General features: G+C 42.3%; 1 protein-coding gene across 5 annotated transcripts in view; it reads right to left on the reverse strand.

Annotated features, from left to right (window-relative positions):
• The window catches only part of LOC129811523 (palmitoyltransferase ZDHHC14-like), a 96,936-nt gene extending 84,290 nt beyond the window's left edge, over positions 1–12,646 (reverse strand). For 2 of the 5 annotated variants that reach the window (XM_055862904.1, XM_055862900.1), the window contains exons 1-2: positions 12,414–12,554; positions 10,939–11,242 (exon numbers count right to left, since the gene is read on the reverse strand). In XM_055862904.1, the coding sequence (XP_055718879.1) occupies positions 10,939–11,183 (245 nt within the window). In that variant the 5' untranslated portion in view covers positions 11,184–11,242; positions 12,414–12,554. The other 3 variants (XM_055862902.1, XM_055862901.1, XM_055862903.1) reach the window with 3 other exon arrangements.
• Positions 12,647–14,057: the final 1,411 nt, after the last annotated feature.

Raw genomic sequence — 14,057 nt, forward strand, 5'->3', positions numbered from 1 at the left:
ATGAGAGAGTATGATGACTCACCACAGGGTTACATAGCTGCAACAGCTGCTCTACGGGATCATATCCATAATGACAGAGCACTTCAGCATGATGAGAAAACAAATGAGCATGCCCTGGCATTAATGTGGATGTGGGGGTGGAGAGTAGCGTTTTGATCAGCAGCTCCACTGGTGGTGTGATCATGTAGACGTTATTTGCGTTGGTTTCTAATGCCCTGCAATGATGGGGACTGAAAAATTATCTAGACCTACATGTTATGTACAGCTCTGAGCTCAGACTGTAATGGAAGTTGTAAAAGTGGTACAAGCAGATAAGGCCCTTATTTGTGGATGGCAACTTAAAGCCACATTTGTAGTGGCACTGCCTGACATTGAAAAAGTCTCATCAAGAGGGAGCTATGATGAAGAGTATTTAGTTGTCCTTAACTCTCCTTTCCTCAAGGCAATGTTTCTGTTCCACTCTCCTCTATCAGGAGACTCAAAGAACTTAGTGCTGATGGCAAAATCTCTTTCTCGTTGCCTCCCCTACTTAACAGCAAAGCTTACTCACTATTTGAAAACTGCTGAGCTTTTAGTCAATCCTAATCACATGCTTTAAAAAGAGGTTTATGAAGGCCAGTCAACGAGGCAGGCACTGAGGCACACACTCTGCGAATGTTCCCCCCTCCCCTCCATGTATATTCACTCCTCAGACACAGCCAAGCCAGTAGAGAGCTGCAGCCGTTAGGAGCCAGGATGCAGAGATGGATTAGACTATGGAAAGGAGAGCTTAGGGGTGTGTGAGTGGACAACGAGATCCTGCTTTCCAACACCCACATAAAAGCCACGCTGCACACCCTCTCCATAACACACCTGGTTAAACATTTCCCCTACATTTATACTGAACAAAAATATAAAAACGCAACATGCAACAATTATAATGAGTTACAGTTCATAGAAGGAAATCAAGACGATCCCACAGCTGAAGAAGCCGGATGTGGAGGTCCTGGGCTGGTATGGTTACACGTGGTCTGTGGTTGTGAAACCGGATGGACGTACAGCCAAAATCTCTGAAATGACGTTGGAGGCGGCTTACGTGAGAAAAATGAACATTATATTCTCTAGCAACAGCTGTGGTGGACATTCCTGCAGTCAGTATGCCAATTACACGCTCCCTCAAAACATCTGTGGCATTATGCTGTATGACAAAACTGCACATTTTGAGTGGTCTTTTGTCCCCAGTACAAGGTGCATCTGTGTAATAATTATGCTGCTTAATCAGCTTCTTGATAGGCCACATCTGTCAGGTGGATGGATTATCTTGGCAAAGGATAAATGCTCAACAACAGGGATGTAAACAAATTTGTGCACAAAATTTGAGAGAAACAAGCTTTTTGTGCGTATGGAACATTTCTGGGATCTTTTATTTCAGCTCATGAAACATGGGACCAACACTTTACATGTTGTGTTTATATTTTAGTTCAGTATAATTTTTATTGTCAATAAGTGATAAGCAGTAATGGGCAATCACTAGGGCTGGCCAGTATACGGCAGCAGGTAGCCTAGTGGTTAGAGCGTTGGACTAGTAACTGAAAGGTTGCAAGATCGAATCCCCGAGCCGACAAGGTAAAAATCTGTCGTTCTGCCCCTGAACAAGGCAGTTAACCCACTGTTCCTAGGCCGTCATTGAAAATAAGAATTTGTTCTTAACTGACTTGCCTAGTTAAATAAATGGTAAAATAAATAAAATACTTTATTTTACTACTATTACTACTACTATTATTACTACTATTTTACCGGTGTTGATGCATGGCCGGGTTTCGGTTTTTACTTTACCCTCTAGAAACAGGGGTCTCTCTCTCCCTCTTCATTTGTACTTACTCAACCACGAGACACTTGCGTTTAGTCTGCATGGTCAATGCAGCACATGAAACAATGTTGATGATGCGGTTTTCACTTTGCTTCTTAATATAAATCCACTAGTGTTCTATAATTACACTATTAGTTTGTGTTTCTTACATCTGAAAACTGATAGTCTTTTCTTAGCAAGTTGGGGCTAAATCATGTTAGCAACTAATGCTAATCACTAGTTAGCTAATGCAGTTACTGAGTCAGAGCAAACATAACTAGCTATAGAGCCTAATACCAGTGATTGTGTAGACCTAAATCAGCATGTTGTTTGTGCAACAGTAGTCTAAATCAAAGAGGAATATGCAAAGCATGAATATGTTAGCTACATGTAGTAGCTAAAAAAAGTGTTGATAAGTGTTTCCCCTATGAAACACGCTTATCAACACTTTAGTTCCTACCCATTCACAATAACTCCTCCCTGGCATTTTCATTCGTTGTCAAACACTGTATTCAAAGTGCACACTATTATATTCTAATTATACAATTAGAATAATAATTATATTTCCTTGACTCCAACAGTTGACCCAAGTGTTTTACTAAAATCGCATTTGGTTAAAACTATGGCACTGTGGAAATTATCTCAAATGAGTGCACGAAATACAGAAATTATTCATCCTGAAAATTATTTTTGCTTCAAGTTTAGTTGAACAGTATAAAACAGTCAATATATAAAGACCCTTTTAAATCACTGAGAATGTATACTGAACAAAAATAGACAAAATATGAAACAATTTCAAAGATTTTACTGAGTTACATTACATAAGGAAAGCAGTCAATTGAAATAAATTCATAAGGCCCTAAATCTATGGATTTCACATGACCGTGCAGGGGTGCAGCCATGGATGGGCATATGCCCACCCACTTGGCAGTCAGGCCCACCCAATCAGAATGTGTTTTCCCACAAAAAGGTTTTAGTACAGACAGAAATAATCCTCAGACGATCCTACAGGTGAAGAAGCCAGATGGAGGTCCTGGGTTGGCGTGTTTACACGTGGTCTGCGGTTGTGAGGCCGGTTGGACAGGGATGTAAAGAAATTTGTGCATACAATTTTAGAGAAATACATTTTTGGTGCTTATGGAAAAATTTTGAATTTTTATTTCAGCTCGTGAAATATTGGACCAACACTTTACATGTTGCGTTTATATTTTTGATTAGTGTATGTGTTGCCACCCTAGAGTTACGACTACTCAAAGTAAATTTAGAACTGTTATTATTGAAAAACATAAAATACCGTCAGAAATCTTTATTAATACTGTGATATGATATTTTGGCCATAACCCCCAGCCCTAGCAGTCACTACAATCATGGGACTTTAATTAATTATTTTATTCTGTGTTACAGCATTCAACCAAAATAATTGAAAACAATTTTTTTTTAATAAATTGAACAGACCTCAAAAAGCACTACTCGCTCCACTACCACCCACTCACCCTAAATGAGTCAACGTTCAAAAATCCCCATTCAATTAAACATTCATCCCTATATACAGAGGCTTGCACGCCAAATGTGGTAGATAATATGTTAGACCAAGATGTCGATTTTATTCTGGAGAACAATGTGGAAAACAAACAAAGGGGGAACTGCGTCACGTGTCTTGCACGATCCACAGAGAGAAACAAAGCATCCTTTCTAATAGCAACCATACCTGTCTGAGCAGCATAAACTACGCAGACAGAGAGCAATGTTCCTCGTGTTCTCCAGTCACTGAATATCGCCTGCCGTCTCTGCTGATTTGCTACACCTCCTGACACAATCTGCATCGAAACTTGCAGCACCTTTTTCTTTTGTCCACATTTCTTAGTTCAAAAGACGGCTTAACAAACCCAGCTTCGAGCCACCACCAACAACACAGGCACACAGCTCCAACTCATTTGTGCAGTGCTACGGCCTTGCTGCCCTTTAATAACTAAGCATACATTCAGTGTAGAATACACAAATATCATAGACAAAGACCTGAGTTCAGACCATCTCCTTGCACAACAGAAAATGCGGTGGAACTAGGCCTATAGTACTTTAAAGAACATGAACTATAGTTGCTCAAAAGTACTACTGAAAACCTTTATCTGGATAAAACAAGGGGATAAGGTTGACATGTACAAGTTGCAACAACAGGACACATGGGCGTCTGGGAGAGAGTAACACAACAGAATAATAAACAGCTCAGTCTGGCATTCACTAAGAGAGCTCACCATATATACATAGCTGAGCATCTCTCTGAGATGGGACAATAAAGAGGGATGAGGAAGATATCTGCTTTTCCTGCTGCCCTGTATCCGTCTCCCGCTCTGGCTTTACTGCTTCATAAGTACATCTCTGCTTTCTCTCCCCGGCTCTCCACATGAGACCAACTGAAAGGAAGTCTGGAGAAAGCAGAGGAACAATGGCTGATCTCACCAGGACCTCTCATCAGAGTTCAAGGCCAATGACTGACAGTCAAGTCCCTGCTGTTGGGCAAGAAGAGGAATTCCTGGTTATTACCCTTCTGTCTAGCTCTGATCATTAAAGAAGTCCTGTTAGGGACAACACACCATCTTGATACAGTGTTTATGAAGGAGACATTGACAGCCAGGCAGGCATCAATAGGGATTAGGCTAGACGTTTACCATAATGCCTTGGGCTCAGCTGGGACTGGCAGAGGGTGAAAGGTAGAAAATGCACTGCAAATCTAGCTTTAGAGGACAGCAGAGGACTGGACTGACTAGCACACTGTCTGATAGATAGCTGGTTCCTCTCAGCTGAACAGAGGACAGTCAGGAGGACTCCGATGGCCTGGAGACAACAGTACGGCGCTCTCTGTATAGGAGCTCTGTTATCCTCCAGAGTTCCTGTGAACTGAAACCTGCAGTCATAACAAACAGAGGCAGCAGGCGACACAGAGAGGGGGATGTGGTTCCACTGGGTACACAGGCAGGCAGGAAATTAAGCATTGAGGGGTGTCTATCACCAGGAAGCAGCTGGTATCCTCCAGGTGTGTGGATGGTGGTCCTTGTGTGGGGACCAGGCTCTGCCGCTTGTATCTACAGTATACTGAACAAAAATATGAACGCAACATGTAAAGTGTTGGTCCCATGTTTCATGAGCTGAAATTAAAGATCCCAGAAATGTTCCATACGCACAAAAATATTATTCCTCTCAAATTATGCGCACAAATTTGTTTACATCCCTCTTGGTGAGCACTTTTCCTTTGCGAAGATAATCCATCCACCTCACAGGTATGACATATCAAGGAGATGTTGAAACAGCGTGATCATTACACAGGTGCACTTTGTGCTGGGGCCAATAAAAGCCACTAAAATGTACAGTTGTGTCACACAACATAATGCCACAGATGTCTCAAGTTGAAGGAGCGTGCAAGTGGCATGGTGACTTCAGGAATGTCCACCAGAGCTGTTGCCAGAGAATGAAATGTTAGTTTCTCTACCATAATCCGCATCCATTGTTGTAAAAAAAATTGCAGAACGTCCAACCATCTTCCCAACCGCAGACCACATGTATGGCGTGGTGTGTGCGATCGGTTTGCTTATGTCAATATTATGAACAAAGTGCCCGATGGTGGTGGTGGGGTTATGCATTGGCAGGCGTAAGCTCAGACAACAATTACATTTTAAATCGATAGCAATTTGAATATACAGAGATTCTGCGACAAGATCCTGAGGCCCATTAAAATAAAATAAAATGTATGCATCTGTGACCAACAGATGCATATCTGTATTCCCAGTCATGTGAAATCCATAGATTAGGGCCTAATGAATTTATTTAAATTGACCGATTTCCATATAAGAACCGTAAGTCAGTAAAATCTTTAAAATTGTTGCGTTTACATTTTTTTTCAGTATACACACACACCAGTCAAAAGTTTGGGCACACCTACTCATTCAAGGTTTTTCCTTTTTACTATTTTCTACATTGTAGAATAATAGTAAAGACATCAACACTATGTAATAACACATATGGAATCATGTAGTAACCAAATGTGTTAAAACAAATCAAAATATATTATATTTGAGATTCTTCAAAGTAGCCACCCTTTGCCTTGATGACAGCTTTGCACACTCTTGGCATTCTCTCAACCAGCTTCATTAGGTAGTCACCTGGAATGAATTTAAATTAACTGGTGTGCCTTGTTAAAAGTTCATTTGTGAAATGTATTTCCTTTTTAATGCGTTTGAGCCAATCAGTTGTGTTGTGACAAGGCAGGGGTGATATACAGAAGATAGCCCTATTTGGTAAAAGACCAAGTCCATATTATGGGGACAACAGCTCAAATAAGCAAAGAGAAAACGACAGTCCATCATTGCTTTAAGACATGAATGTCAGTCAATCCAGAAACATTTCAAGAATTTTAAAAGTTTCTTCAAGTGCAGTCACAAAAACCATCAAGCGCTACGATGAAACTGGCTCTCATGAGGGCTGCCACAGGAAAGGAAGACCCAGAGTTACCTCTGCTGCAGAGGATATGTTCATTAGAGTTGTAAGCCTCAGAAATTGCAGCCCAAATAAATGCTTCACAGAGTTCAAGTAAAAAAGGAAGAGTTAACCAATGATGTCAGGCCACATCCGGCCATGATTACAGACACCCGTTTGTGTCCTTTCACACTATATAAACTAGTTACCCGCAGTGTTTGTCATTATACCCTGATGAAGACAGCGTGTCTGTCAAAACATTGGATATTAAATGATTGCATCGGAGCTCCTGCAGTGTGTGGCCTTCTCTTTATTAAGTGTTCTACTCCGCTAGCCAGCACCTCGCCTAAACAGGTGTGCATTTCTTTTGCCTCCACAGAGATCTCAACATCAACTGTTCAGAGGAGACTGCATGAATCAGGCCTTCATGGTCGAATTACTGCAAAGAAACCACTACTAAAATGACACCAATAAGAAGATATTTGCTTGGGCCAAGAAATACAAGCAACAGACATTAGACCGCTGGAAATCTGTCCTTTGGTCTAATGAGATTTTTGGTTCCAACTGATGCGTCTTTGTGAGAAGAAAAGTAGGTGAACAGATGATCCCTGCATGTGTGGTTCCCACCGTGAAGCATGGCAGAGGTGGTGTGGGAGTGCTTTGCTGGTGACAATGTCAGCGATTTATTTAGAATTCAAGGCATACTTAACCAGCATGGCTAACACAGCGATACGCCATCCCATCTGGTTTGGGCTTAGTGAGACTATCATTTGTTTTTCAACAGGACAACGACCCAACACACCTCCAGGCTGTGTAAGGGCTATTTGACCAAGGAGAGTGATGGAGTGCTGCATCAGATGACCTGGCCTCCACAATCACCCGACCTCAACCCAATTGAGATGGTTTGGGATGAGTTGGACCGCAGAGTGAAGGAACAACTGCCAACAAGTACTCAGTATATATGGGAACTCCTTCAATACTATTGGAAAAGCATTCCAGGTGAAGAAGGTTGAGAGAATGCCAAGAGTGTGCAAAACTGTCATCAATGCAAAAAGGTTGGCTACTTTGAAGAATCTAAAATATACTTTGATTTGTTCAACACTTTTTTGGTTACTACATGATTCCATGTGTGATTTCAAAGTTGTGATGTCCTCACTATTATTCTGCAATGTAGAAAATAGTAAAAAATAAAGAAATACCCTTTAATGAGTAGATGTGTCCAAACTTTTGACCGGTACTGTATATCCAGACAGCACTCCACTGACCAGAATATAACTCGTAGGCTATCGGGTTGGTTGCACTGTTTTTTTTTTTGTGATTAAAGCTATCAACCAGGATTTTTCTTGGGTTATGACAGCAGCTCTGACAGTGACAGCATTGAGGTGAGTTTACATTGCCAAGCCTCACTGAAAGGTTGGTGGAAGACAAGAGGTCAATGTCTCTCACATAAAGCAGAGGGCTTCTAATGCAATGGAACTGGCAGCAGGTCAGGATTGCAGAAATTACAACACACAGAAAAGTTGTTTAGAAGACCATGACAAGTTGGCTACATGTAGCAAAAACAAAAAACATTGATATGACAGTGCATTCAGAAAGTATTCAGACCCCATCCCTTTTTACACATTGTTACATTACAGCCTTATTCTACAATTCATTAAATAAATGTTTTTCCTCAATCTACACACAATACCCCATAATGACAACAAAGCAAAAACAGGTTTGGACATTTTTGCAAATTGATAAAAAATAAGAGATACCTTAATTACATAAATATTCAGACCCTTCGCTATGAGACTCAAAATTGAGCTCAGGTGCATCCTGTTTCCATTGATCATCCTTGAGATGTTTCTACAACTTGATTGAAGTCCACCTGTGGTAAAATCAATTGATTGGACATAATTTGGAAAGACACACACCTGTCTATATAAGGCCCCACAGTTGACAGTGCATATCAGAGCAAAAACCAAGCCATGAGGTTGAAGGAATTGTCCATAGAGCTCCAAGACAGGATTGTGTCGAGGCACAGATCTGGGGAAGGGTACCAGAACATGTCTGCAGCATTTAAGATCCAAGAACAGTGGCCTCCATCATTCTTAAATGGAAGAAGTTTGGAACCACCAATACTCTTCCTAGAGCTGGCCGCCCGGCCAAACTGAGCTATCAGGGGAGAAAGGCCTTGGTCAGGGAGGTGACCAAGAACCTGATGGTCACTCTGACAGAGTTCCAGAGTTCTGTGGAGATGGGAGAAACTTCCAGAAGGACAACTATATCTGGTTGCACTCCACCAATCAGGCCTTCATGGTAGAGTGGCTAGACGGAAGCCACTCCACAGTAAAAGGCATATGACAGCCCGCTTAGAGTTTGCCAAAAGGCAGCTGAAAGAAAGACTCTCAGACCATGAGAAACAATATTCTCTGGTCTGATGAAACCATGATTGAACGCTTCTGGCCTGAATGCCAAGCGTCACATCTGTAGGAAACCTGGCACCATCCCTACGGTGAAGCATGATGGTGGCAGCATCATGCTGTGGGGATGTTTTTCAGCAGCAGGGACTGAGACTAGTCAGGATTGAGGGAAAGACAAACAGCGCAAAGAACAGAGAGATCCTTGATGAAAACCTGCTCCAGAGCGCTCAAGACCTCAGACTGGGGCAAAGGTTCACCTTCCAACAGGACAACGGCCCTAAGCAACACAGCCAAGACAACGCAGGAGTGGCTTCGGGACAATTCTCTGGATCTCTTTGAATGGCCCAGCCAGAGCCCGGACTTAAACCCAATCAAACATCTCTGGAGAGAACTGAAAATAGCTGTGCAGCGACACTCCCCATCCAACCTGACAGAGCTTGAGATGATCTGCAGAGAAGAATGGGAGAAACTCCCCAAATACAGGTGTGCCATGCGTCATACCCAAGAAGACTCTAGGCTGTAATAGCTGAAAGGTTCTTCAACAAAGTACTGAGTAAAGGGTCTGAATACTTATGTAAATGTGAAATGTGCAAACATTCCTAAAAACCTGTTTTTGCTTTGTCATTATGGGGCATTGTGTATGGATTGATGAGGACAAAAAATATATATATTTAATCCATTTTAGAATAAGGCTGTAAACGTAACAAAATGTGGAAAAGGTCAAGGGGTCTGAATACTTTACGAATGCGCTGTACAGAATACACCCAGGGCTTGATCATGCATACGGACCACAGTGAGAAAAGCTGCCGGTCTGATTGAGCAACAACATCCAAGGTAGGAGTTAGAAACAGACGTATCTTCCTAAGCACCACAGGAGGTTGGGTGGCACCTTAGTTGTGGTGGACGGGCTCATATTAATGGCTGGAACGGAATACATGAATGATATTGAACTCAAACATGGTTTCCATGTGTCTGATACCATTCCAGTTACTCCATTCCAGCCATTACTATGAGCCGTCCTCCCCTCAGCAGCCTCTTGTGCTAAGCACTGTCTGGCTCCTGGACCACAATGAGTGATTAGTCAGGACAAGCAGGGAAAAGATTGACTGACTGGTCCAGAACAGCGCTGAGGAGACATCCCTCATGCTAATAGCACTCAGTGTCTAAATATATGCTCTCCCCTTTGTACTCCATGGGACCTGGCAGTCACTGAGGGCCAATTTACAACCTCCTGAAAATGGATGAGAGGGACACAGGTTGTCGTGCTGCTGAGATAAACCAGGCAGCAGGCACTGTTATAAAACCAGGGACAGACAGTGTGAGAGGAGAAGTGGTGTCTGTAGGTATAACAGCCTGCTGCTCAAGTTTTACAGGCTCCACATTTCACCACATTAAATATAGTAATAAACAACATGAGCTCGTCTGACAACTGGAGACATTTTAGAAGAAGAGGGTAAACCAGTCTAGGCAGGGGAAATCTAGAACAAGAGAGGAAGTAATGAAGAAAGCGAGAGAGAGAAAAAAAAAGCAAATGGTCGAGACAGAAAGATGCACGCCTACATCAGAAACCTCAGTTGTTTAGCATCTCTTAGCTGGTAAGTGTGATCAGTAACAACGAGAGAGAGAGGTTGTCTATAACAAATATTTTAACTAAACTGAAATTCATTTATTTGGAGGAAGGATGACCTCCTCAGGTTTATTCAGTCTACATGAATGGACATGTATCGTATGATAGATTCATTCAAACACAGACCCTGTGATGACAGAAACTAGAACAGCCACACCTTTTCAAAGGAAACCAGACAGGTGTTACCATGATGAGTAACTCAGGAGACAAAGCACATCAAGTGGGCTGTCCCTGTCAGTAAGAATGATGCATGAGAGTTAAGACAAGTCTTCTATATTATCTACACCATATTGATTGCTGAGAGACTTCCAGAAAAAGGTCTGAGACTAAACATTAAAGCTGAGCTAACAGAATTGCAAGGCTTTATACAACTCTGCCAACTCCTAGATGAGATGCTGCTCAATGTAACAGCTCAAGGTGAAAGAGCACCTTGAGGAAGAGTGAGTGAGGGAGCCTGTCTCATCCACATACAGGCTACCACTGGCTAATCAACAGTGACAGGTTGGGCAAAAAACTCTGGCTCTTTGTTAGCTACAGCCCCAATGCCCTGTTCATAGGCAATGTGGGCCAAATGATGGCAAAATCATAGGGGAAAACCTTTAGCTACTTACTCAAAAGTGAAGAAGAGTCCACTTGTGATGAGAATGAGGACGAGGGTGAGGTAGAAGACCCCTGTCTGTCTGGCCATCATGATCCTCCCATTGCAGTAAAATTTATTCCGCCCCGGGAAGGCTTGCCACTTCCTCTTTTTGGGGGTCCTCTTCTTGTATGGAGTTTCCATCGGGGTTGAGCTGCGAGTGCTGATCTGGCTGTATTCGCACTCTCGCATAGGCTCAGCCACCCCGAGTTGCTGCATCAATGGTCACTTAGTGAGATCCCCTCCACAGTTGAAGCAGTCCTGGGCCAGGAGCACCGCTGAAATGAAAGCAACAGAACTGTGGTGTTAATCTACTGGAAAAATAGTTGTCTGATTATAGCCTGGTCCCAGATCTGTGTGTGGAGTATACAGTCAACTCCTATGTTATCATGCCAGACAGACAATTAATAGTTGTTGGCAAAACAATATAAACAGATCTGGGATCTGTCTGATTATAGGATCACATTCAATGTTTTGCAGATGATGTTTAAAGGAGCTAGTATAGGGTTAGCTTGCTACCATTTTAGAGTTCATGTTCTATCAGCTAGCTATGGTTTTATTCGTTTACGGGCTATGGTGAGTGTATATAGCTAAATGACGAGCTCACAAACGTTTCCAGCATGACATCCAGACCTACTTGGCCATCCATCTTACTAGGCTACATAACTAACTAGCTACGTAACGTTAGTTAGTTACCAGTGACAGCTTCTCATATGCTTGAAACTTTTCACTAACTAGCACGTTTGCAACTAAAGGTTTAATCAAATATTCTTAGCTAATAAGTATTGGCCCTAGCTAGCTAACTGAACTAGCTAACTACCTACCTACCTACCTACCTACCATGACCAAATAAACAAACGTTAACTAGCTAACGCTAGTTAGGTAATGTTACCTGAAATCACGCAGCTAACAAAAATAAAATACAGCCAAGTAACTAGATCTAGTTAGCTAGGCTAACGTTAGCTCGTGGGCAAACTTCTGAGTGTTCTGTCGTTTCCTGTGAGCCAACACCCGTTTTCATCCCCCAGCATTACGGGCAACATCCCGAACCGCATACCATCACAGAAACCCTACAGTTTTGACAGCCCTCTGGACAGCTCACCAAAGAAAGTCGACACTGCTGATACGACACTTTTTTCTGGTCTCCTTATCCGTGTTTGTTGCAAACTGCAGTCGAAAGCAATATCATAATTTCTCTCGGAATTACAACAATGACCAAAGGCTTACGACTGGTATGAAAATATCAAACACTTCAATCATGGAAAGTCAGAGGATAGTCTGGGTAGGTCCCACGCCACACCATTTCAAACTCAACCACAGTAGAAAGACAGCGCGAGTGATTTTCAGATAAGTTTGCGTGTGATACGAAAAATCAGAACCTCGCTTGCAGGTCCAATTTCCATCTACAGTTGCTAAATTTAGGGATATTCACATAATTATGTAACGTACTCGTTCGCTTGCGTAGTGAAAAGTTGCACCATTCCCAGCAAGGCTGCTGAAACATCGGGATATCCCACTGTGTTTGTTCGGAAAGCATTCACACTGTTGTCTCCATCACATTGCGCTGCTCATCGCAACCATCAAACAACAACATACCGAGCACACATCCCGCCCTCCTCGAAACACCTTCTTCTTCGTCTGAGTTTCTGGCAGACCAGAAATGTGTTGAGTATTGCTGCCTATCGGAGGTCGGAGTGCATATTGCACATTTATCACAAAAAAAGGAAAGGGGAACATTATAAATTGCACAACCATCTAACCCTGCAAATGTCTATCCCCAAAACCCACCACCCATCCCACTACTTTGGCCCTAAACGATCCTACACCAGGCCATCAGCCTGGGAGAATGGAACAGCCTTCTCTCAAAACTCCCTGTAGATCTTCTGCACTAAAATCTCTCAGACCCAAATATTTCTCTGCTGCTGCAACTACCACACCTATCTTCTGTGATGTCCACTCCATCCGTGCAGTTCAGTTAATCACCATGGCTATAATAAAGCACTGCTCTGTTTTTTTGACATAGCTATCAACAAAACAAGTCCTACAGGCTCTAGTTGTGTTGCACCGGGACAACTGCCAGTCATATGGTCAAGTGCCACAAAGAGGGACATACAGTACCAGTCAAAAGTTTGGACACACCTACTCATTATTTTTTACTATTTTCTACATTGTAGAATAATAGTGAAGACATCCAAACTATGAAATAACACATATGGAATCTTGTAGTAACAAAAAAGTGTTAAACAAATCAAAGTATATTTTAGATTCTTCAAAGTAGCCAACCTTTGACTTGATGACAGCTTTGCACACTTTTGGCATTCTCTCAACCAGCATCATGAGGAATGCTTTTCAACAGTCTTGAAGGAGTTTCCATATATGCCGAGCACTTGTTGGCAGCTTTTCCTTCACTCTGCGGTCCAACTCATCCCAAACCATCTCAATTGGGTTGAGGCCAGGTGATTGTGGAGGCCAGGTCATCTGATGCATCACTCCATCACTCTCCTTCTTGATCAAATAACCCTTAAACAGCCTGGAGATGTGTTTTGGGTCATTGTCCTGTTGAAAAACAAATGATAGTCCCAATAAGCGCAAACCAGATGGGATGGCGTATCACTGCAGAATGCTGTGGTAGCCATGCTGGTTAAGTGTGTCTTGGATTCAAAATAAATCCCAGACAGGGGTAAAACATGATTGTATCAATTTTAGAATAAGGATGTAACGTAACAAAATCTGGAAAAGGGGAAGGGATCTGAATACTTTCCAAATGCACTGTATGTGTTGGATAGATCCACTTTTTCATCTCTCGTAGGATTCTCAGGGCAAACATTAGAAATCTCTACCACCAAACCTGTCGCCACATGTAGACCTACATCCTGGTCAGGCTCATTTTCAAAGGACTCATTACTGCCGACTGACTCCATCTCATGATTCTCAGACCAATGGTATCCAACATCCTCAAGATGCTCAAGCGATAAAGTGGATTTCATTTTACTTGTCTTTTATTCAGGGGACGAAGGTTTGTACTTAGCACCATGGTTTTGAATTGTTCACGTCTTCACACTTCTCTCCTGCTGTGACACATCCCCTCTGAGC

The sequence above is a fragment of the Salvelinus fontinalis genome, chromosome 15 (assembly GCF_029448725.1).
Source record: "Salvelinus fontinalis isolate EN_2023a chromosome 15, ASM2944872v1, whole genome shotgun sequence".
Lineage (NCBI taxonomy): Eukaryota > Metazoa > Chordata > Actinopteri > Salmoniformes > Salmonidae > Salvelinus > Salvelinus fontinalis.